Raw genomic sequence first — 26,052 nt, 5'->3', positions numbered from 1 at the left:
CTCCGTCAGCTCAGTTATTCTTTCAAGAATAACTATTTCAGCTGCTGTTCCATTGCACATCAGAAGCCATCGGTCCACTGCCTGTTCAGCTGCCTTCGAAGAAAAGGGCATTGTACCTTTTCCGGATTGCAAAGGCCACTTCAGGGATGGTGTCATATTGTCCTGGCCTCAGAAGATGCCTTTTGTTAAAGCCACAACCACACTTGTCTTGGCAAGAATTGGTAGTCCTTTGTTTCGTGTCCTGTCTGTCCGTTTTGTCCTGTTTGTCAGTAGTCGATTCAAGGATACTTTGTTGTCCAGTGGCTAACTTTGCCACAATGAAAGTTAACTCCATATGCAGTCTTTTCAGTGCCCATATTCTCTCTGACGTAGATTGGTACTGCCAGGAGCCAACATGTCTCATAGTCATAAAATAAAAGAAAAAATTTCTAAGTTATTAAAACATTTTAAATGCCATCTTCTGTAGATCTCTGAAGGGTTTGAAGATGACCTGTCTATCTAAAATATATTTGCTTGATCTTGAAATCATACCTAATATGACTACAAGTTCGATTGTAATGTCTAACTACTAACTTTCATTTCTTTATATTCTAATAGTTGGTAATAATAACATTCAAGGATTAGCAAATTGCATTACATTGTTAAATGAACGGTATAAGTACAATATCTTGAACAAGATTAGAAATATATGTATGGCATTTTATAACAATATCAATCTCAACATATATAATTTGTATACAATATACAAAAATCTAATCCAATGTAAAATATTTAAAACTAGTAATTGTCTTTTAAAAGTAAATTCAAGGCCGGGCAGTGGTGGTGCATGCCTTTAATCCCAGCTCTTGGGAGGCAGAGCCACTCGAATCTCTGTGAGTTTGAGGCCAGCCTGGGCTACCAAGTGAGTTCCAGGGAAAAGGAGCAAAGCTGCACAGAGAAACCCTGTCTCGAAAAACCAAAAAAAAAAAAAAAAAAAAAAAAAAAAAAAAAAAAAGTAAATTCAATAATCTTATCTTTTTATCTGTATCATATCTATATCTTCTCTTTATTTTTCTGAGTAGATTCAATAATCTGCCCTCTATTTTATCATTTCTACATATTTTTTCATTTATTTATTTATTTATCTATCTATTTATTTATTTATTTAAAAGCAAGAACCTTAAATCAAATTTTCTTTGCTTATTCCTTTTTCTAACCCTTAACAACTTGAAACCAACCCTCCTAAACAATGAAAATTATCCCAGACCCCAAATCCATTAAAAGACCAAAAAAACACCCACCCCACACCACCTCTTTGGGAATGTGGGTGTTGTGTTCTTAAAATTGCTTCTTGCTGGATATGGGCGAAGGTGTCTTTATTCTGAAAAGAAAAATTTTGGGTTAATTGTCAAATTCTAGGCAAGGTAGCTATATCCTTTATTGCCCAGTCTGTGCATAATGCCAAAGTTCAGGGCTTATTTCAAGTCCTTATTCAAGTAGTCTGTGAAACTGGATCATCTCAGGTAGCCATCTCAAAATTGCTCTGAGCAGTTTGTAGTCCAAAGCTGATCTGTAGATGTTTGTCAGCTTAGTGATATTATTATTGTCCACATGGAATTGTTGTTGTTGTGGGGTCCCATCTTCTTCCTGGAGACTTCAAATTGATCTTAGTTCTAGCCGTGATTTCCTGCAGAAAACTGATAGAGACTCAAACGCAAAGACATATATAGGCAGCTAATTGAAGCCTTTTTTTCTAGAATTAGTTAGTACTCTATATGACGATTAATAACTTAACAGAGTTTAAAATACATATTATATATATAAATCTTGTAAATTTTGATATAAAATTCATAGTTTAAGAAAAGTTTAAAGAATCAAAATAGAATCAAAGAATTGAGATTAGTAGCAATAGAGTAGTCTCTTAAATTTTTTTTTGTTGTGGTTTTGTTTTGTTTTTCCTGTCCCATATCAGAAGGTGGCTCTTTCTTCTGGCATGATACAGGGAGTTTGCATTTTCCTTTTAACAACCTGCTTGGTTTTAAAGAAGGAGAGAGCCATTCTCCAACTCCAAAGCCAGCTTTAAATTTTAATTGAACTGGGACTACAAGAAGACCAATAGTGTTAAATGTCTTTAGAGAAGAGCAGAAACAAACATTTAGGAAGACTTATGAAATTTTATAGATGATATACCAGTAGGCCATTTTGCTCTTTTTCTTGGGACATTTTTTTTTTTAGATGATTTTTCCTTTTTCTTCAGTTGTCTCATTTGTCCAGTGTTCTTCAGATTCCTTAGCCTTCATTCTCCTAAAAGACCAAAACAAAAACCTTTCCCCAAGACTAATTTTGAGGGGATTCCCTTTTGGCAAGTTATATCTGATTAAATGAAAAGGCATGTGTTAATGGTATAAGTTAGTTTAAATTGGATGATCATGCTGGTTGATGAACTATTACCTCTTCTAATTAAGAGGTCACTCTTGTTCCAATCCAACCTTTATCAATTTTGATGGTATCCACTGCTTATCTTCTCCTGTAGAAACAAAAACAAAACCTTGTCCCCAATGTAACACATATCCTGGTTTCCATTCTGAGGTTAGCACATCCTTAATGACTTAATTCTGTAGTTTTTTTCTATTATCCAATGTCTCTCTGCAGCTGTTGTTCCTTTATCATTAGCACTGAGAAAATTCAAAGTTAATAGAGCATTATGCAGTCTATTTCTGGGGGAGGGGGTTGTTACCCCTTTCTGTTTATTTAGCATATCCTTTAGAGTTCTGTTTGATCTTTATATAACTGCTTGGCCTGCAGGATTATGTGGTATGCCTGTAATATCTTTTATATTGTAATAAGCAAAAAAAAAAACCTGTTTTACTTTAACAAAGACATATGCTGGAGCATTGTCAATTTTAATTTGTGCAGGTATACCCATGATGGCCATAACTTCTAGCAAATGAGTGATTATAGAATCAGCTTTTTCAGAACTCAAAGCAGTTGCCCATTGAAATCCTGAATAAGTGTGGTGTACATATTTCAATTTTCCAAATTCTGCAAAGTGAAACACATCCATCTGCCAGATTTCATTCCTCTGAGTACCCTTTGGTTACATCCTGCTGGTAATGGAGTCTGATTGTAAAAGGAACAAGTAGGATATTTCCTTACACTGTCTGGATTGTTGCCAGGTTATGGAAAAATCCTTTTTTAAACCTTTACTATTGACATGATGTTTTTTATGAAATTCTGAGGCCTTCAGCACATTTCCTATCAATAATTTATCAATCTCATCATTACCTTGTACTAGGGCTTGGCAGACCCATATGTGATCAGATGTGAGTTATATATAAATGATGACTCCTATTCCTGATTATGTCTTGTAACTGAATAAATAGTGAAGTTAATTCTGACTCATCAGGGATAAATTCTGCAGTCTCAATATGTAACACCACTCTTTCAGCATACTGAGAGTCAGTAACTATGTTGAGAGGTTCTGAAAAATCCATTAATACCAACAGAATAGCATACAATCCAGATTTTTGAACTGAATTACAAGGACTTTGAACCACTTTACTTAAATTTTCTGATTTGTAACCTGCCTTTCCTTGTTTGTTTGCATCTGTATAAAATGTACAAACTCCAGATATGGGTGTTTCCCATACAATTCAAGGTAAAATATAATCAGCTCTCTTTATAGATCAATTCTCTCGCTTTTGGGATATTTGCTGTTAATTTCTCCCAAAAAATTACTGCAAGCTCTTTGCCAAGGTTCACTTTCTGCCCATAATTTTTCAGTGTCCTCCTTAGTTAAAGTTACGACAATTTCTGCTGCGTCTATTCCTGCTAATTGACGAAGTCTCAATTTTCCTTTCCAAATCAAGTCAGAGATTTTTTCCACATAAGTGTTTAATTTTTTATTAGGTTTATTTGGTAAAAATATCCATTCCAATATAATATCTTCCCTCTGCATTAAAATTCCTGTAGGAGAATGCCTAGAGGGTAAAATAACCAAAATGTAATCCAGCTTTGGATCGATACCATCCACATGTCCTTCATGTACTTTCTTTTCTTTCTCAGCTTCAGGTGATAATTCCCTTGGACTATTTCAGTCCTTGTCACCTTCTAAGGTTTTGAACAAATTATTCAGTTCATTATTTTTTACCCCAGCAATAGTTCATAGATGAGAAATGTCTCCAAATAATCTTAGAAAGTCATTAAGAGTCTGTAGTCGATCTCTCCTAATTTGCACCTTTTGAGGTCTAATTTTTTGAAGTTCTATTTTATATCCTAAATAATTAATAGAATCTCCTCTTTGTATCTTTTCAGGAGCAATTTGTAATCCCCAGCAAAGCAAAAGTTTCTTCTTCAAACATGCTAAAGTATCTGCATTTGAGTCAGCTAATAACATATCATCCATATAATGATAAATTATAGATTTAGGAAATTTTTTACATATTACTTCCAATGGCTGTTGTACAAAATAATGGCACAGGGTTGGGCTATTTAACATTCCCTGTGGGAGGACCCTCCATTGATATCTCTTAACCGGTTGAGAATTATTATAAGTAGACATTGTGAAGGCAAATCTTTCTCTGTCTTTTTCTTGTAAGCGTATTGAAAAGAAACAGTCTTTTAAATCGATAACTATAAGAGGCCATCCTTTTGGTAACAGAGTAGGCAAAGGAATTCCAGATTGTAGAGAGCCCATTGGCTGAATTACTTTGTTAATTGCTCTGATGTCTGTTACCATTCTCCATTAACCAGATTTCTTTTTAGTAACAAATACAGGAGAATTGCAAGGGCTGGTTGATTCTCCAATATACTGAGCATTTAACTGCTCTTCTACCAGCTCTTCTAAAGCCTGGAGTTTCTCTGGCTTGTCTGTTAACCATTTTAAAGGTAGAGCTGTTGGTGTCTTTGGAAGATCATCAGTTGTTGTGCCCTGTTCTTGTACAATCTGGATGGCTGGTGACCACTCATTAGAATAATACCTTCTAATATTTCTCTCAGAAACATGTGTTAATTTATGATTTGTTTCTGAGGTTGGAGGGATGTTAATCTGAGTATTCCATTGTTGTAACAGGTCTCAACCCAATAGGTTCATAGCTATGTTAGCCACATATGGCTTTAATTTTCCTCTCTGTCCTTCTGGACCTATATATTCGAGCCATCTTGCACTTTGTTTCACTTGAGATAATGTTCTGATCCTTAACAGATGAACATTCACCTCCTGAAGAGGCCATGTTGGATGCCAGAATTTTGGTGCAATTATGTTTATGTCAGCACCTGTGTCTACCAGACCAGACAACAAAACATCATTTATTCTTATTTTTAATTTTGGTCTTTGTTCATTTATAGAAGTTTGCCAAAAATTTTTCTTTATGGTTTCTCCTGAATTTTCTGTTCTCTCTGTCTCATCTGCTCCATCACCCCAAGCAGCCTGGTTTATTCCAATAGGCATTTGGTTATTTAATTGCTCTGAGTAGGGGCTTCTTCTATAACTGCAGGAAATGTCTGAACTGGATTTGCTGTGGGGGCCTTCCTGAGGCCCCTCTGGGAGTTTCCAGGCAAAGGATTACCTTGTCTGTCCTTTGTTAATTTACATTTGTTGGTCCAGTGTTTTCCCTTACCACACCTTCTGCATGCTCCACAAGGAAGGGGCATTCTTTGTTGTCATGGTTCCTTGAAGAAACATTGTTTCTAGGAATGCCCTGTTTACAGTCTTTTTTCAAATGACCTTGCTTTCCACATCCAAAATATCAGACATTTCCTCAAACTTCTTGAAATTGCATCTCCTATCCACATATCATCATGGCCATGAGACTCAACATTAAACGTGTCTCTAATCCAATCTTCCAGGGGTGCAGATCTTGCTTTTAACAGCCTGATTATTCTTTCGCGTGCTGCATTCGCGTTCTCAAAAGCCAAAGATTTGATTATTATCTGGCTAGCTTCTGAATTCGGGACCATTCTATTTACTGCTGAAGTCAGTCTTTGTAAAAAATCCGTAAAGGATTCTTCTGGGCCCTGTATAACTTTTGTGAATGACTCACTTTTCTTTCCTGCTTCCTCAATTCTGTCCCATGCATTCAAGGCTGCTATTCGACATAGAATTAGGTTTTGGTTATCATATAAACATTGTCTTTGTATTTCAGCATATTGGCCTTCTCCAACAAGCTTGTCCTGGGAGATTTGCACACCTCTAGCCCTCCATTGATTTTCTATGTTTTTAGCTTTTTCTCTGAACCACATACGCCACTGCAACTGGGCCCCGGATTCCAGGACAGCAATTACCAGCTCTTTTCAGTCCTGTGGAATAATCTTATTATAATTTGACCAAGAGTTTAACATTTGATTTACAAATGGGGAATTCATGCCATAAGATACTGTTGCCTCCTTAAACCTTCTTAATCTAACATTTCAATTGGAATCCAATTATTTTGTGCATTCACTTAACCAGGTAGCTGCTGTATGTTTACCGGACAAATTAAGTTTGATTGAAAACAGGCTTTCTTTCTGTAATCTTATAATCCAATCCTGAAATAATTTCACCCTAAAATTCTTCTGTCTGAGTCTGAATTTCTCCATAATTTATTTTAACAGGTTTTTCTAAAGCTTTTATCCTGGCACTTAAATTGACTATCTTTTTAAATAGTAAAATAAGGATAAGGAAAGTAATAATATGCATAATTGGTGTAATGTAAATCCCATCAATATTAATCTTCTCATATAATTGTTCCATTTTCAGACTGCCTAAAGTTTTATCAAACAAAGACCAGTTTCCTTCACTTTTACAGATAATACCCTCCCCTTTTTTTGGACATTTTTTTCTCTCTTAAGTAGTTTTTCCTTTTAAAATATCTGATATCTTAATTGACTTACCAAGTCTGCGTAGAATAGTAGAAATCTGAGGGAATTTCAAAACAACTACTTAGTGTGGTTGTGCGGGGGGGGGGGGGGGGGGGGACCACATGCCCCCGCTTGAGCCAATTCGGGCCTGAGTTGTTGGTAACACCTGCTTTTTTAAGCCTGAGCCTCTTGAGTTGGCAATCTGTCTGCAAGTAGCTCCAGATGCAGGTAACCGCTTGTAGCTAAGGTCGGTTGGGTCTGGGGTTTAGGCCGAGCTGGGCCAATCTGGGCCAACCCAGGGAGCCAGGCAGCCAGGCCAAGCCGGGCAGTTTTTAATGAATTCTTGCCATGTGTGTGCCAAATGTAGATATAATTCTAAATGGTCTTATTAAATAAGAAACAGAGAGCCAAATAAAGAGTTAAAAGCCCAAGAGGTCAGAGCACTAGCCAATAGCCTTTAGCTTACCAGTCACTGCAGTCCTTCTCCTCAGAAAGAGACCTACTTCCTGTGTGTCTGTATTTTTTATTGACTTTCTGTTCTGCCTTCTCATTGGTTCTAAACCCAACCACATGACTTCTTTGTCACTGCCTGTCTATACAGACCTCTAATGGCCCATGCACAAAATCTTATCACTGGTAGCAATCAGTAGTACTGCTTCATAGAGGCTACATATTATTATTTTATTACATCTTTTCGTGTGTGTGTGTGTGTGTGTGTGTGTGTGTGTGTGTGTGTGTGTACGCGTGTGCACGCACACACGTGCACGCGCAGATGTCTTAGGGGTTTTATTGCTGTGAAGAGACACCATGACCGTGGGAACTCTTATAAGGGAAAACATTTAATTGGCGTGGCTTACATTTTCAGAGTTTAGTCCTTTATCATAATGATGTGACATGGTGGCATTCAGCCAGAAATGGTACTGGAAAAGTAGCTGAGAGCCCTACATGTTGACTCATAGGTAACAGGAAGTTGTCTGAGACATTGGGTGTGGCTTGAGCATATATGAGACCTCAAAGCCAGCCTGCATAGTAACACACTTCCTTCAACAAAACCACACCTGCTCCAACAAGGCCACACCTCCTAATAATGCCATTCCCTTTGGGGAACATTTTCTTTCAAACCACCACAGAGAACAACTTTGAGGAATTAGTTTTATTCTTCCATCATGTGTGTCCCAGGAGATATAAGGTCATTAAGCCTGGTGACAAGTGCTTTTACCTGATGATCATCTCACTGGCTCAAGTTACATATCATAAAGTGAATACTAGCAAAATTAACAAGAATTTTGAATTTTCACAAAGTAAACCATTTAGAAATACCAGGGGTTGCTTGGCATGCTACACACCTGCAGTCAGGAAATGGAGGCAGGAAGGAGGAATCACAGCTACATAGTAACTCCAAGCCAGCCTGGGCTACTTCATCTGTCAGAAACCAAGACAGAGAGGTCAGTGGTGTGTAGTGTGAATTTTAGTTGGTCTTAATAATAAAAATCCAGAGTCAAATATAGAGGTGAAAGATCAGAGAGACAAAGGAGCAAGCCACAGCCACTTCTTACCTCACCAACTCCTCAGCCTAAAAAGGGGGCTGATCTCCTGTCTCCACCCAGCCATATCACTTCTTGTCTCTGTCTCCCTATTGCTGGGAAGTAAATGCATGAGCTACCACCACCTGGCTCTGTTTCTCTTTTAAACTTCAATCTCGTGTAGCCCAGGGTGGTCTTGAACTCTTGATCTTCTTGCTTCCTCCTCCCAAGTACTGGGATTAAAGGTGTGTGCCACTACTGCCGGGCCTCTATGGTTAACTAATGGCTGGCTCCCCACTCTGATCTCTCGGTAAGCTTTATTTGTTTAGAGCAGAAACAAAATATCACCACAGTGGTGTCTTACCTGCCTTAAGCCTTGTATGCTGATCACAAGTCTGACTATTGCCACTGTAACTTAAGCAAGCACTGGTGGTGTTCCAGCACCATGAACTGCTTTTGCAAGTTTCTTTAATTTGTACACGTGGGATCATACTCAAGGAATGATTTGTCTTTTGATGCTTTTGTGGTACGAAATCCATGGATGCTGTTACTTAGCTGCAATGGTTTGTCCGTTCTTGCTGCTGAATTATGTCTTTGTACCATTAGACCATGATTAATCCATTTAGTCCACAAGAATATGGGTTGGTTGCAGGTTGGGGAAAATGGATATATGTAGAACAGTACAGACTTCCAGAATTAGACAAGCGTGGGTAAATATATTTTTGGTTTTATATATAATGCAGATAGGAAAACTTTTCTTTTAGACAAGGACTCACTGTATAGCCCTCACTGAGCTGGAACTTGTTATATAGACCAGGGTGCCTCTGTCCGAGTGCCGAGATTAAAAGTAAGCACCACCATGTCTGGTCTGAAAAAAACCTATTGCAATTTGTAACAATACTATTTACAATACCAAGGGGTAGACCAAAATATGTGTAAACCCTAATTAGACCACAAAGTAATTCCAAATTATAGGAGACCTAAATAAATGATGTCACATTCATGACTTGGAAAGCTGATTATTGTTAAGATGTTGATTTACACTCATGGTTATATATGTTTAATGTAATCTTAAGAAGACTATGGCATATACTTTGTAGAAAGTAGCAAACTGATTTAAATTTGTGAAAATAAAAAGACCTAAATAATAAGTAATGATATTACAACACAAGAAACAAGGTTGGTAGACTCACTTCCTATATTCAGAACCTGCTAGTGCTGTGGTAATTAGGACAGTAGTTGCAAGGAGAGGCACACAGGTCAATGTGCAAGCTAACATGTACCTCTGGAGTCCCTTGGTATGTAAGAAAAATGGCAGGGTAATTTATAGAGAAAAGATTTTCTTTTACAAAAATGTTGTGTGGAATAACTGGAGGCGTAAAGTAGTGTTTGCCTGTACTCTCAGTTTATGCATTTTCTTAGCAACATTCTTATTAAAAAGTCTAGGTCATTAAAGTATGATGAGGATTGAAATGGCAGCAAAACATGGTCTTTGGGCTTAGCATTAGTGGTAAAATAGTGGCAGCTATGTTTTTAATAATATTTGTTAATTCCAGTCTGGCCTCCTGAGTGCTGGGATCACAGGTTTGTGCCATCATGCCCAGCCTCAGAGTCATCTATCTTTTAAGAGTCAGTGTTCTTATGTGTGGGTCTCAATAGTTATTTTTTTTTCAGTTATAATTTTTTTTTCTTTTTATTTTGCAATACAATTCAGTTCTACATATCAGCCATGGATTCCCTTGTTCTCCCCCCTCCCGCCCCCCTTCAGTTATAATTTTTGTAATGAACAGAACTGTATGCATTAAAGTGTTATTTGTATATTACATATGCTTGTGTATTTGGTATATTTGTATATTATATTGTAACTATTGTGACTATATCCCTACTAAGTTTTACTTATCTATTACTGGATTTCCCTGTACTTTAAAAGAAAGAAAGAAACCATTTATTTTGTGGGTATTGGTGTGTGCTGTGTCACTTGTGGAGGTCAGAGAACGGCACATGGGAGTTAGTTCTCTCTTTCCACCATGAATTGCAGAGATTGAATTCGGGTCATCAAGTGCCTTAACCTGCTGAGCCATCTTGCCGGCCTACCTGTGCTTGTGAATCATACAGATGAATTGATAGTACATGGGCTTTGTTAAATATTTGATTTTATCTCCTCTTTCCTCATAGTTGTTCAGCTAAAATATGTAATGAGAGCTGGCTATACAAGTCAGCAAGTAAATGTGACTGTTGCCCAGCCTGAGTTTGTGCCCCAGATCCACATGGTAGAAAGAAATGACTCTCCCAAGTTGTCCTCTAATAAATAGCATTATTAAATAATAATAAATTAGAAAAATTCTGTTAACTGCAGTTTTTTTCCTTCTGTCTTTTTTTTTTTATTACCATTTTAGTAACACGGATGATGTTATGTTAATTTCTGTGGAAAAACCTAATTTGACAACTCCAGTTACATCAGCTCCAACAGGTATCTTAACATGTTTAGAATATGTTCTTTCAAATTAGAAAGCGTTAAAGAATGAGCGATGTCTTTTTAAAAGATTTTTATTTTCATTTATGTGAATATGTGTTTGTGTGAGTATATCTTCGTGTGTGGATGCTGTAAGAGGCCAGAGAGGACATTGATCCCCGTAGAGCTGGAGTTGCAGGCAGTTGTGAGCTCCCTGATGTGGGTGCTAGGAACTGAACTCAGGACTTCTGGAAGAACAGCAAGTAGCCTTAACCCCTGAGCCATCTCTCAAGCCCCATTATCTTTTAATATGGTACAACATTGTCTACTTAATCTTCTAGTTTATATCTAGGATTACAAATTGTTAATACCTAATTAAAATTGATGATTCATTAATAAAATTGACATTTCTTTTAATGTTTGTACCCCTCAGTTTAAGGCCTTTTACTTTTCCTGTAATATATTGATCTAATGATTTACGACTTAAATCATGTATATCTGTTTTGTTTGCCCTGATCTTTTGTTAGTGGCAGTGATAATTTGTCTATGTGTCTATTAGTTAATAACCTATTTTAGATTTAAAGTTTCTTCTTGATTAACTGTTTTTAAATTTTTTAAATTCCTTTCAGTTTTAGAGATTGTGTATAATGCTTTGTTTAAAAAAAACAATTTTTTTCTATGAGATAGGTTGTTTTTGTAGAGCTCAGCATAAAATGTATCTGCTTTTTTGTGTATGTGACAGCTATTCACAGGATATGAACTCGGTGAGGTAAGGAAGACCTTGAATTTCTGATCTTCCTGCCTTCTTCCTGGGATTACAAGCATGTACACACCTGGTTTTGTAGAAAACTTTTTTCCTAATTTAAAAATGGCCCTATTGCTTGCCCATAATTACCCAGAATTCCCTTTGTTTGTGTCATGTTTTGCTGTGTTGAAATGTTTATATCTTAACATCAGAAGGCTTTGCACTCCCTCCCATCCTGCATAATAAGAATATTTATCTCAACAGTTTCTGTGTTAAAGAGTTCCAAAGAAGTGGAGGTCTCTACATTCTAGGAAGGTACTCCTTAGGTACTCTAAAAGATACTGTGAATAACAAAATGTCACAAGTGCAGATACTAAAATAGTTTCAGACTTTACAAAACAGGAGCTACTAATGTAGTTAAAAAGCTACTGAAAGAAAATATGTTTTAATCCCAAATCAAAATTTTAAACTAGCTTATCAGCTTTAGGGATATATAAATTTAGCTACTTTTATTATATAGTGTATTAGTATCCCTATCATTATTTGTGTTTCAGTATCTTGTATTGCAAAGACCATGTTTAATAGTTCAATAAATTTAATTGGAAATGTTCATGTTTTTTATTTCCTTTCTTCCAGAAATTGGAAAAAACACATCAAGGAAATTTAGCAACTCACCTAATACCATAATTGAAGTTGGGGTAGGTAACAGTTGTTGTCTCTGAATATTTCATCTGAATGTTTATGCTATAGCACCTACAGTATTACAGCATGTTGTGGGGAATGAGTTTTGTCATTCACTCTTTGTCTAGGTTCAATGAAAGTCTCCAGTGAATTGTCCCTTGACTGCCCTTCCTTCAGTGGGGGTTGGAGGGGGTAACAAACAAATATAGGAGTAGTTTGCCTATCTAGATTCTAGTCCAGCTTGCACACTGGAAACCAGGCAGCTACATATATTTCAGAATGACACACACTTACCAATTCACTGAGATTCTTAACCGTAGTTTCAGACACTGCACTAGCTTAGGAGTGTCTCTTATAGTAGAGCCAATTTAAACCATAAGTTGTTTAGAGAACATTGAGTCACCAGCTTCTGACTATTAGCTGGGGCTGGGCCTAGCTCATTGGTGACACACTTGTAAGCATGAATGTGAACAAGGTAAGGTTCAATCCTCAGCACTGAAAAATAAAAATGTACTTTTATATTTTAAAAACATTTTCTGCTATTAAATTTAAATTTTTTTAACAAAACTTTCTAGGCTGTAGAGAAGAAACTTGATTTTGTTATTGACTTGACAAAAGAAGGCCTGCCCAACTACAACAGAGGTAAAGGATACTTTTACATCTTCCTTTCTAAGAAAAAGGATGTGGGTTTGTGTGACTGGACCAAAGATTACAGAATCACAGAATTGGTTAGTCTTTGAAGCCTGCCTTGTGCTACCCCTTAAAGGCACACATACCGTCTACCCCAGTCCCTAAGCCATGGCAACCATTAATATGCTTTCTTCTCTGTAGTTAGGTAATTGTAGTGTGATTGTGCAATAAATATCCATCCTTCTGAGATTGACTTCTTTCAGTGTGGCTCTTTAGCAGGTTATTAATGTTGTTTTGTATAACAATGTATTCCTTTTTGTGGTCAAGTAATAGCTCAGGTATGGATGTATCATAATCTCTTTATCTATTCACCCTTTGAAGGATGTTTGGATTGTTGGGACTGCTCTGAGTCTCTCATCTCCTTGTGGCACACATTTTTCTTAACCATAACAATAGTGCCTGAGAGGAAGTACGTAGAGTCAGGAATAGAGGAATGTTATTCATACATGATATGAAAATGAAGAATAGTGGCACCAGTTTCCTATTTCTTCAATTTGAGCCAAAAGATTTATAATTTTCTGAGATTGGAAGTCAATCATATAGTCTCATTCTGAGTACTGAGAAGTATAATCCACACAGCTAAGAAATTCAATCAATTTCAAGCAGAATCAAACCAAGAATACCTTATCAATACATAAAAATCATTTTCTTGAAAACAACTGAAAAAATTGCATATGTTAGCATTGAACCAATACAAAGATTATTAGCGTGGTCTCTGTACAAGGATACCATGCAAATGTATGAAGTTTCCATGCCTTAAAAAAAAAAAAATGCAGGAAAAGTAGAAAGAACAAAGGTTTCACAGAATTCTCAGCTAGAACCATTTAAGCTAAAAGAAAATGAATCACATCATTAAAGGCTAGATGAGGAAAGGAGGAGGAGGAGGATGAAGATGATCACCACCATCATGAATGAAAGTATCTGGACCAGGAAGTTCATGACCAACCATCTACTTCAGAGCAAACAAATATCCTTCACCCTGGGAAGACAACTAGACTGAACACAGAAGTTCAGGGAAAGCAGCTAAAATATACAAAGCCACCAGATGTTATCTTTGTATTTATTTGGATTCAGAACTCATGATTCTTTGGATTATGCAAAGAAAAACCCAAATACCAATTTTCATGGTGTTTTGAAGACATGGCCTATATGATCAAAAAGAGACCTCAAAAAAACTGCAAAAGAAATGTAAGATCAGAATGAAAGGGAGTTGGGTGTGGCTACAAAGGCCAACACTGCTGCAGAAAGCAAGATGAGCAAATATTTTTTGGTGACTTGATCCATGTTGGCACGACGTCTAAGGAGAATGTTGTGGGGTAGAGATCCAAAGACCACTCAGCATGACCATCTGAACTGAGCATCTATATTAAGCTGCCTAGAGAAAAACAATTCTCAGAGAACAGCCTTAAAGAAAAAACATAGAAAAATTTACATCCTAGATAGCAGTTGTGGGGTAGAGAAAGCAAGCAGTTTAACAGAAGCCAAAAAACATGCAGTTATCTGGGGCATTTCAACCCTGAGTTTGTAGAATAGGATTAGACAATTTCCCGCAGGACTTTTCATGGTGGGAATAGAAAAGGAGGGATCAGTTTCAGGCTAAATCAAAGATGGCTCCAAATGAGACAAGATAGAAGAATCGTTGCCATGTCATATGGAAGATTAATGCAGTATAGATATTTCAAGGAAAAAAATTACCAACCTTGAATTCTTAATCAAGTAGATATTTCTTTCAAAAATGAAATAGTAATGATGCACACCTGTGATTCCAGCGCTTGAGAGTTGAAGACAGGAGGATTGGGAGTTAAGGCCAATCTGGGCATAGCATGAGACCCTGTCTCAAAAACAAAAATAGAAATAAGATAAAGACCTTTTCAGGTAAGCAAAATTTTTTGCCAGTTAACCACTATCATAACTAAAGGAAGTTGTATGTGTGGGTATGTGTGTACATGCACACCTGTGAATGTTGTGGAGGCCAAAAGTTTATGTCAGGAGTTTTTAGACATTCTCTCACTAAATCTGGGGCTCACCATTTCTGCTGGACTGACTGTCCAGCAAGCCCTGTGGATCTACGTGTCTCCATATCCCCTGTGCTGGGATTACAGACACTTGTGCCCAGCTTTCATATGAGTGCTACGGATCCAGATACCGGTCTTCATGCTTGCATAGCAAACCTGTTAGCCACAGAATCATCTCCCCAGCCATAAAGGAAGTTTACTAAAGGAAATAAGATATCCACTGAAAAGTGTTAACCAAATTGTGGTACAGTAAGGATGGGCATGGTAATAAATATTTCAAGTGGAAGAATAATAAACCAGGTGTGGCAATAAAATGGAGTTTTCAAGATACTCATCCAAGAGACTCCACAACAAAACAAAGCCGAATCCAAAACAGGAAGACCATTACTTTGATATAAATAAGAAAATAATAAGTGAGCAAAAGCGATGTTCTAAGTAGTGTTCTCATTAGGGAAAGTAAAGCCATAATGAGATTTACAACATATCCAATAGAATTACCAAAGAGAACTGAAGGTATGATATGTTGCTGAGGGCATGTATAACTTGGGATTCTTTGTTACTAATAATGTAAAATGGCTAAACAACTTAATTTGACAGTTTTAAAAAATATTACTTATAGCCTTGTTGTATGAATAGACCGGTCTTTTCCATGTATTTTTCCGAGGAAAGAAAACCCACATCCAAACAGACTTAATTTGACAGGATCTCATTAAGTAGCTCATCTGCCCCTTAACTTGCAGCTTTACCTCTGTTTCCCAAATGCTGGGATTGTAGGTGTGTATACCACCACATTCAGCTACACACAGTAAAAACATAATTTCTCATAATATCTTTATTTAAAAGTCTACCAGCTGATGAATATATAGATTACTTATCTATATACCTTAACAATCAAGAAACAACATGTTTATATATATGGCCAATGTATAATTGGCACATGATGGCAAAATAATCCTGTGTTTGTATGATTCAGTATGTGTGAGATTCTAGAAAAGGCAAGTCCTTTTTCAATGCTAGATATTAATCCCTTGGCCATGCTGATACAGCTCATCTAAATATAACTTTTTTGGTTTGTTGAAATAAGGTTTCTCTAGCCCTGGCTCTCCTGGAACTGCTGACCTCTAACTCAGAGATCCTTCTGTCTCTGTCTCCCAAGTGCTAGGATTAAAGGTGTGTGCCACCAATGCCCTGCCTGTCTATAGTCATTAGTGACAACAATTGATTTCAAATGAGATAGGTTGATTGAAAAAGAATCCTAAAGAACTTCTGTGGATAAACTGGCCATAATGGTGCATGCCTGTAATTCCAGGAAGTAGAGCAAGAGGATCAGGAGTTCAAGACCAGCCTGGGCTACGTGACACCTTATCTCAAAGAACAAGCACAGACAAGAGAAAGCTTAGGGGTGATAATATTTTTTATATCTTATTTTGGTAATGGTTTTAGGTCTCAAAAGTATATGTTAAAACTTAGAAAGGGTGTATCTTGTTGGGTATAAATTGCATCTCTGAGTAGTCATTTCCAAAATATAATTAAGTGGAAAGTAGGGGCCACAGTTTTCACCTGTTTAATGAGAATCTTAAAATAACATGGTTCTGGCTACTGTTGCTTCGGGAGCATCAAACAGTAACACCACTGTTACTTATTTTTTTTTTTAATAGAGATAAGAGTAAAAGCTAAGACATTGGCATTACTAATGATAACACATACCAACACCAGTTGGCAGAAGTCATGTCTCTTACCACCACATAGTTGGGTCTCTGGGCCTGTTACTTTGTCCAGAGCTTGTTGATTATTACTTTGAAGTAAGTGTTACTCCTGGGAAATTATGTTTCTTAGGATTTTTCTTTGTACTAAATTATTTACTTGAAAATTTAAAGGCTATTTTATCACTTTATGTGATGATTAGTCTGAAGACTTTGATTTTAGCAGACTTAGCTTTGATAAATTAAAGCATGATTAAAAGCCTATACAGAATCTCAAAATTAAAACCAAAAATTTATTACCTCTTCTAAGGTTTCTTTTTTTTTTTCTTTTTTCTTTTTTCTTTTTCTTTTTTTTGGTTTTTCGAGACAGGGTTTCTCTGTGTAGCTTTGCACCTTTCCTGGGACTTACTTGGTAGCCCAGGCTGGCCTCGAACTCACAGAGATCCACCTGGCTCTGCCTCCCGAGTGCTGGGATTAAAGGTGTGCGCCACCACCGCCCGGCCTAAGGTTTCTTAATACCTGTAAAATAGTTGGCCGTGATGGCATGCACATTTAATCCCAGTACTTAGGAGGCAGAGGCAGGTGTATCTCTGTGTTCTAAGGCAGCTAGAGCTATATAGTGAGACTTTGTCTCAAATACAGACGACACATACACACAAGAAAAAAGAAAACTGTAAAAATAAACCGACAAAAAATCTAAAATCTTAATAATCTTTATATACCAAAAGAAAGATACAAGCAAATCGTTGCAGAGGGTGCATCAAGCTAGACAGACCTCATATGGTGATTATTGATCATTACTGATCTAGCCCTCATACTTTTCAGTGTTATCCACCCTTCTCTATGTGTTCTCCACCTAGCTGTTTAAAACCATTCACAAACCTTTTACACCTTTCCATCTGTCCCACCACAGCTTCTCCATCCTCCCCACCTCTTTTTCTTCCTCTTACTATGTCTTTCCTTCTTCTCTTCTCCCCGTCCCACAATCAGTATCTTTAATTCCCTCCATATGAATACATACCTCAGGAGAGAGTGCTCCTAGCTTGTGGGACTTTTTTGTTTGAATTCCTAAGCTTGTGTATGTTACATATTCATATGTGTTTATAAGTAACTTAGTGTTTGTAGGCATCCTTATTGATCTAACAGAAAAGTCTACCTGTTTGATCTCTTGGATCCCTCTCCCATGTATAAATACCAAATTCCTAGTTGCAATAATAAAGGATTTACTTTTAGAGGAAATTTTTGTCACCTTAATGGAAAATTCTATGTATTCTATCAAAACTGTATATTCATGTGAATTTTGTGCTTGTAACTATATTTATTACCCAAGGTGTACAACTGTTTAAACACTGTGGAATTTGTTCCAGGTAAATTTTACTTACTTATTTTCGTTTTCTTGTAGTGCTGGAGCCTTCTCACTTATGGTAGACAAGTGCTTTATCACTGAGATACACCCTTAGCTCTAAATTATACTGTCTTGTTCACAGAAAGCCCAGCATTCACCCTGAAGCCATCTTCGAAAGCTGTTTTAAGATCAAATGAAATAATCCCAGTGGCAGAAAATGGAGCTGAGGTACTAATCTGAAATGCTGTGTAAAAGATGTTCATTCCAGCAGAGTGGGATTTATCTGTTTTACTCTGGAAACATCTGAGCCACATTTCAGCTTAGGAAACACCTTAATGGCTTTTCTTGTGAATCCACTTATAATAAAAAGAATTCAGTTAGCAATTTTTAGAAGCTATAGAAATGGAAACAGTTTTTCATTTATTTTAGGATTAATAACCATTGTTGATGAGGTTATTGGAGAAATTACTATGATTTTTGGAAACACAATGTTGAAATGAGATCGTTTGCTCTCCTGAAGGCCTGAGACCTCCTTCATTATGGATTAGTAATATTTCACAGTGTAGTGATTATTATTCCGACAGCTTGGAATGTGGCTCAGAGGTAGAACATTTACCTAGCCTGTGCAAAGTGCTGGGTCCAGTTCCTAGGATCGTTCAAAACAAATCTAAGCTCCAAAGAACCTTCTGTTTTGAAAAGATTGGACCTAGCGGCTAGGAGATGGTGCAGTCATTCAAGTGCACTGCAAACGTGAAGACCTGAGTTTGGTCCTGTAACCAACATTTACAAATTAAATAAGCCAAGCTCGGAAGGCAGAAACAAGTGGATCCCTGGAGTTTGCTGTCCAGACAGACTAGCCTAATGCAGTGAGGAATATAGAGAGCATGCGAGGTTGTCCTCTGACCTCCCCGCATGTGTATATACACTGACAGGGTACTAGCACATACCCACAAAACATTAATCTAGCTTCATTTTTCTTGAAATAGCCTTTCATTGCTTTGATGAAAGATTGAAGAATGAGAAGTAGATTTGTACACCTGAGCTTGACCACTTTTGTCTGTACTCACCAAATGATCTCGATGAACTTTCTTGCAAATGTGTTTGTAGGGTTTTGATTCCTTTGAACACCTGCCACCTCTCCCAGAGCCACCACCACCACTCCCTGAGATGGCAGACAAAATCCAAGACACTCTTCCTCCCCAAAAGCCTGAGCTGAGAGTCAAGTGGGTGTTGAAGCCGCCAGGCATTGCCCTGACTTGGAACATCCCCAAGGTCAACCCCAAGTGCGCTCCTGTGGAGAGCTACCACCTCTTCCTGTGCTATGAGAACTCAAACCATTTGACTTGGAAGAAAATTGCAGAAATTAAAGCTTTACCTCTCCCAATGGCCTGCACTTTATCTCAGTTTTTAGCTTCCAACAAATATTATTTTACTGTTCAGTCAAAAGACATTTTTGGGCGATATGGACCATTTTGTAATATAAAATCTATTCTTGGGTTTTCTGAAAACCGTACCTAAAAGTCCTCAGTAATTATATGTTGTATATATGTCGTGTTTTCATATTTGAATGTTTGTTTACAGTGTTTCTCTAACACTATACATTGTAACATTGCACAGTTCAGTTTGTGACCCCTTTGTATGGGGACAGTCCTACATGTATTGTGTCTTGGAGTTTTGTGTATTTCTAATTTGCATTCAGTATGTACTTCTGTGATCTGTGTTCTCACACAATACCCTATCATGGACCCGTGTTGCCACTGTGTGTTCCTGTGGTGGCAGTGGAGTTGCTGCTGTGTCAGAAGCACTCCTGTACAAGCAGCCACTTTCCCATTCTTGACAATCAGCTGTAATCCTGGGATGTATCCCTGCCATGATCTAGTGCACAAAAATTTCTCCCTTTGTTTTTATTCTAAAGCAGACTATTGATTTGTGCCCTTTTCTTTGTTTTTGTTTGGCTAGCAATCATTTGAGAGAAACAACTTGGAGGTTTTGCCTAAACACCACAATTAGTTAGGTCGGGCATTGTGCGTCATGCCTCTAATCCCAGCACTTGGGAATTCAAGGCAGGCTGATTTCTTAGTTCAAGCCAGACTGGTCTCCAAAAAAGTTCCAGTCTAGCCAGAGCTATTTAACAGGCTGTTTTAAAGAATTTTTTTCTTTGTTAAACATTGTGTGCTATATATATGAAAATGCACAGTGATTCTTTAAAAAAAAAAAAATTCAACCTGCTATTTCAACCACGGAGTTAATCCCTTATGTTGGAGACTTTAATTTGCTGATTTCTAATTTCTTTAAATGCCTCCCTTTGCCATGTTTCTGGCTTCCCTCAGTATTAAGAGAACGTAATGCTTAAAAGGCTCTGATAAAAGGATTTTGTGCACACCTCTCCCCAAAGAAGCACTGAAGTAGAGTGCAACCAGTCCAAGAGATGGTGTATCAATAGAGCCCTGAGATGTCTGCGTCACCACTCAAGAGACAGATTACATAGCTAGTAACTGGGATGTCAAACAAACCAGCATGCAGCATGGTGCTCAAGTGGGGCACTCTACTGGTGCACAGTAGAAGTTCTGAGGTACGAATAGGGAGCGGTTTCCCTGGGGTCTGGAGTTCCTCTACATCTTCATAAATAAAGCTTTTTCGTCAGTTGTTCTGTCTGTATGAAACATTGGTGAGCCAGGTGTGTTGACACAAGTCCCAGTTCTTGGAGGGCTGATGCAGGAGTATTGTGAATCCAAGGACAGCCTGGTCCTTCAGAACAAGACTGAAAGAATCAGATTGGGGTTTGGCTTGGTGCAGCCTTCATTCCCAAAATTCAGGAGGCAGAGCCAGTTGATCTTTATGAGTTTGAGCTAGCCTGATCTACATAGCAAGTTCTGGGACAGCCAAGGGTACAATTCAAGTCCCTGTCTCAAGAACTAAGGAAAAAAAAAAATCAGATTTGAAAACTACTTCCAGATGCCAAGACCTGCTTGCTTTCAGGCATTTTGTAGCAGATGGAACATACTGGAATCCCCTGAGGTTCGTACAAGACTTGAGATAACAGTGTGCCCATGACTGACCAACAGTATATCAAGAAAGCTGACAGCGTCAAAGGACACCTAGAGGAAGGTTTCCATCTGACCTTTTAGAGGAGGTAGCTAAAATAGCATTACTGTTGAAGGAACTGGAGTGGAATTCCCACTGTCAAGTGTCCCAGTGGCACCAGAATAGAGCCAGCTTAGTAGTGCAGGGATTTAACAAGGCAATTCCACGTAGTTAAAAGGAGGTTTGTTTACTTACAGCCAGTAAAGGGGTTGGTTACAGGATCCAGGAGAGGTGGGGTGCAGTCCAGTGGGGTTCTCTGGAGAACTCTGACTCTGCCATCCAGCATCCAAGACCACGAGGAACCAAGAGGGCTGGCACATCTGGATCTTGGGTGTTAAGGGCTCTTGTCCCAGCCACCCCCCAGAGGCACATCCTAGGTAGGCATGGCAGTTACTGGCTGCCTCACTGGGGCCATGCTTCAGGGTCAAAGCTGGAATAGCTACCCACTACATCTTCCCCATTTGTCTAAATAAGAAAATTCTAACCTAATAACAAAACTATACAATAGGAATGATCATCAAATATTGTCCAGGAGGAATAAGGGATAGTGACCTAGACAAGATGGAGCTACAACCAACAAGAACAACATCAAACAAGAGACACATACTAAAATACTGAAGTCCAGAGAAGTCTGGAGCATAGGTAAATGGTGTATTACAGAGGTCATTCCAAAAGGTGTCCTATCCTAAAGAACCTGAATATAATGTGTTCTAGCTAAGATACAAGAAGGTTGTAACTATAACTGTTAGTCTTCAATCCCATCAAAGACCTGAGACGAAATATAATACCTCTGAGAAACGAGAGAAGGATGCAAGCAACTTTCAGGAGTCTTTCAAGAGTAGACAGAGACAGTTGGCAGCCTGGACAGTCACCTAGAGTTTCTCAGCATTGTTGGTGTATTCAAATTGGCTACAGGCCTAGAGTATCTGTCAGACAATTTTACTGTCAGCAGTTGAGGCAAGGGCAGTTCTTTGCCCAGTAGGCTATTTTGTACCAAGGTGAAGACAAACTTCCAAACTGAAATGTCTCAGAAGCCCAACATTCTCTCGGGATCAGATCAGTGCTGCCAGGAGCAATTGTGTCTCACGTCAACAGAATTCCAAGTTATCAAAACATTTAAATGCCATATTCTCCATGTCAATGAAGTGTTTGAAGATTACCTATCCATCTGACATGTTTCTATAAATCTGGAGAATTGAACATAACTATAGAGATGACAATTATAGGTGACTATAAATCTCTTAAGTCTTATCTACCTAGATAACCTAAGGACTAAGGCTTTACGTAAACAGGGTAAACAGTTTGTAAGCAAATGTACAGTAAAAGGACAATGACCTCAAAATTGTGACAGTACACAAAATAGCTAAAGCAGAGGTAGGAATGTATAGTAAAATATGCAGTATGACAATAATCCTAAATATGTATCAATATACCAAATATCCTAAACAGAAGTAGAACATACATACAGTATGACAAATATAATTTTACACACGTATCAGTATACAAACATTTCAAATAGGAGAAACTTACGTGTATTACAACAAATAGGTTGTATATTTGTATCAATATATAAATTATCTGGAATAAGAATATAAAAGGTTTACATTTGCATCAATATGTAAGAATCCATAACAGTGCAATTTATCTAAGGCTGGTATTTTACTAAATTAGTTTACTAGCATATATAATAATCTACCTTAATATGCTATACCTATCCATTCTTTTTTTCTTTTCTTTTCTTAAGGGAAATACCAAGTCCAGTGTTTTCTTCCACCCCCAACTCTATAACCCTTATCCATAACCCCCAGAAACATGAAACCTTTGGGAAAAAGGGGGCATCGTTTTCTTAGAATTGCTTCCTGCTATTCAGGGGGTGATGGTATCTCTGTGGGGTCCTGTAAGGAAGCTCAGATAAGTCTCAATTGGAATTACTCTGAGACTGGCTAGAAGTGTAGTATGATGAACTGTCTTATTATGGAACTACCTTGGAGAGTTTTCAGTCCAAGGTTAATCATTGAGTAATATTTGTGAGTACCATGGCATAATTCTGAACTGGGTAGAGGTGTTGTGGCGCCCCATATTCCTTCTGGAGACTTCAGAGATTGCTATTGGAAAAGACTTATTTTTTACTGTGGAAAACTTGAACATTATTAATATCAAAATGGAAAGTTTGGATTAAAGATGACATGACATGTAAGAAAGAATTCTGAGAAGTCAAGAATAAGCAAGGAGAGAGTTAGAATCTTGAAGACAATGGTCCCTTTTTATTGGTTTTCTACTGTCCCACACCAGACAACTCTTCTGATAAGAGACAAAATCTCTCAACCTTTTCTTTTAGCTTGGGTTAGAGGAGTGAGCTAATTCCAACTCCAAAGCCAGCTTGGCATGTAATTGAATCGGAACCACAACTTTTCTAGTGTTAAAGAGATGTAGATGTTAGACAGTGAGATTTTACCCTGTGTAGATTGGTACCAATAGATTCTTTTCTTCTGTTGTAGATGTTTTTATATCCAAGGTCTTATGATTTCTGGAAGATGGGTATTTTTATTATCCTGTAAAGACAAAAACAGAACCCTACCCCAACCCTTGTTTGTTAAATTTTTCTTACAACTTGTAGAGATGTCACATTGGTGGATGAGCTTTTACTTTTCCTCATCAAGGGGTTTCTCCTGTTCAAATTGAATTTTTATTAATTTTGTTGGTATCCATAGCTTTTCTTCTCCTGCAGAAACAAAAGTAAAACTCCTTCCCCAACATAGGACATATCCTGGTTTCCATTCTGAGGTCAACACATCTTTGAAATAAACCAACGGTTGATTTAGCTCAGAAGTTTTGTTTGTTGTCCATTGTCTTTCTGCAGCTGTTGCTCCTTTCTCATCAGCATTGAGAAAATTCAAGGTTAATAAAGCACTATGCAATCTATTTCTAGGAGTCATTGTAACCTGTTGCTGCTTATTTAGCATATCCTTTAAAGTTCGATTAGATCTTTCTATGACTGCTTGGCTTGTGGGATTGTATGGTATACCTGTAACATGCTTTATATTGTAATAAGAAAAAAACTATCTCATCTTATTGGAGACGTGCTGGGGCATTGTCTGTCTTAATTTGTACAGGTATTCACATCATGGCCTTAACTTCTAATAGGTGTGTAATCACAGAATCAGCCTTTTCAGAACTCATAGGAGTTGCCCTCTGAAATTCTGAATAGGTGTCAATGGTATGGTGTACATACTTTAATCTTCCAAATTCTGCAAAATGAAACACATCCATCTGCCAAATTTCATTTTGTTGTATACCTTTTGGATTGCTTCCTACAGGTAATGGAGTTTGGTTATAGAAGGAACAAGTAGAACATTTTTTTTTTTACAATGTCCTTGGCTTATTGTCAAGTGATGGAGAAATCCTTCTTCAAACCTTTGCTATTTACATGGTATTTCTTATGAAATTCTGAGTGTTCTAGCATGTTTCCTATTAATAACTGATCAATCTCATCATTACCTTGTGCTAGAGGTCCTGGCAGACCCATATGGGATCTGATATGTGATATTGTGATATATATAATATATATGTATATATATTATATATATAATCTATCTCATATATATGATGTTCCCTATTTCTGATGACTTCCTGTAATTGTATGAATAATGAAGTTAATTCTGTACTATTAGGAATAAATTCAGCAGTTTCAATATGTAAAACAACTCTCTGCATATTGAGAGTCAGTGACTATATTGAGGGGTTCTGTGAAGTCCATCAGTACCATAAGAATGGCATGCAGTTCTGCTTTTTGTACAGAGTTATTGGACTTTGAACCACTTTACTTGTCTCCTGATTTGTATCCGGCTTTCCCTGATTTATTTGCATTAATATATAATGTGAGGACTCCAGAAATTGGCTTTTGTTGTACAATGTGAAGAAGGACCCATTCAGTCATCTTTATGAATTCTATTCTCTTGCTTTTGGGATAATGGTTGTTAATCTCTCCCCAAAAGTTACTGCAGGCTCTCTGCCAGTATTCATTATCTTTCCATAGTGAGGAAATTTCCCCATTAGTTAAAAGTACTACAATTTCTTCTGGGTCCATTCCTGTCAATTGGCAAAGTCTTAATTTTCCTTTTTGAATCAAATCAGAGATCTTTTTTATATACGTCTTTAACTTCTTACTTGGTTTATATGGTAGAAATATCCATTCCAATATAATATCTTACCTCTGCATCAAAGTACCTGTGTGGGAATATCTGGAGGGGAGTATGACCAGAATGCATATAAGTTCTGGATTCACACAGTCCACTGCACTTCTTATATTGTCTTTTCTGCTGGAGCCAATTATCAGCTTTGGCTGATAATTCTCTTGGACTACTTAATTCTTTTTCCCCTTTTAGGGTATAGGCCAAATTTTGTAGTCCATCTTTAGGTATTCCTATGATACCCAGTAAGTTGGAAATGCTTCCTAACAATTTTTGAAAATCATTAAGAGTCTTCAGTCAATCTCTCCTTAGCTGTACCTTTTGGGATCTAATTTTTGTAGCTCTATCGTATATCCTAAGTAATTAATAGCGTCTCCTCTTTGTATTTTTTCAGGAGGAATTTGTAGTCTTCATTGAGGCAAAACTTTTTTTTACTTCTTCAAACATGCTTTCTAATGTGCCTAACTTTGGATCAGCTAATAAGATATCATCCATATAATGATAAATTATGAATTGCGGAAACTACACACAAATTATCTCCAATGTTTTTTTGCACAAAATGTTGACACAGGGTAGGGCTGTTTAACATTCCCTGTGGGAGGATCTTCCATTGATATCTCTTGACTAGGTGGGAATTATTACAATTAGGGACTGTGAAGGCAAGTTTTTCTCTATCATTTTCTTGTAAAGGTATGGTAAAGAAACAGTCTTTTAAGTTAATAACTATTATAGGCCATTCTTTGGGTAGCAGAGAGGGCAAGGGCATCCCAGTCTGTAGGGAGCCCATTGGCTGAATTACTTTAATATT

At 37.4% G+C, this 26,052-nt stretch overlaps 1 protein-coding gene across 9 annotated transcripts in view; it reads left to right on the top strand.

The window, feature by feature from the left end:
* The window catches only part of Atf7ip2 (activating transcription factor 7 interacting protein 2), a 71,663-nt gene that overhangs the window by 35,579 nt on the left and 10,032 nt on the right, over positions 1–26,052 (top strand). For 5 of the 9 annotated variants that reach the window (XM_059270011.1, XM_059270009.1, XM_059270008.1 and 2 more), the window contains 5 exons: positions 10,736–10,809; positions 12,173–12,234; positions 12,793–12,859; positions 18,113–18,198; positions 19,078–20,616. In XM_059270011.1, the coding sequence (XP_059125994.1) occupies positions 10,736–10,809; positions 12,173–12,234; positions 12,793–12,859; positions 18,113–18,198; positions 19,078–19,488 (700 nt within the window). In that variant the 3' untranslated portion in view covers positions 19,489–20,616. Of the gene's footprint in view, positions 1–10,735; positions 10,810–12,172; positions 12,235–12,792; positions 12,860–18,112; positions 18,199–19,077; positions 20,617–26,052 lie in introns of those variants that run through there. The other 4 variants (XM_059270016.1, XM_059270015.1, XM_059270017.1 and 1 more) reach the window with 2 other exon arrangements.

Source organism: Peromyscus eremicus, chromosome 8a, assembly GCF_949786415.1.
Source record: "Peromyscus eremicus chromosome 8a, PerEre_H2_v1, whole genome shotgun sequence".
Classification (NCBI taxonomy): domain Eukaryota; kingdom Metazoa; phylum Chordata; class Mammalia; order Rodentia; family Cricetidae; genus Peromyscus; species Peromyscus eremicus.
This window is presented reverse-complemented; position numbering and strand designations above follow the sequence as displayed.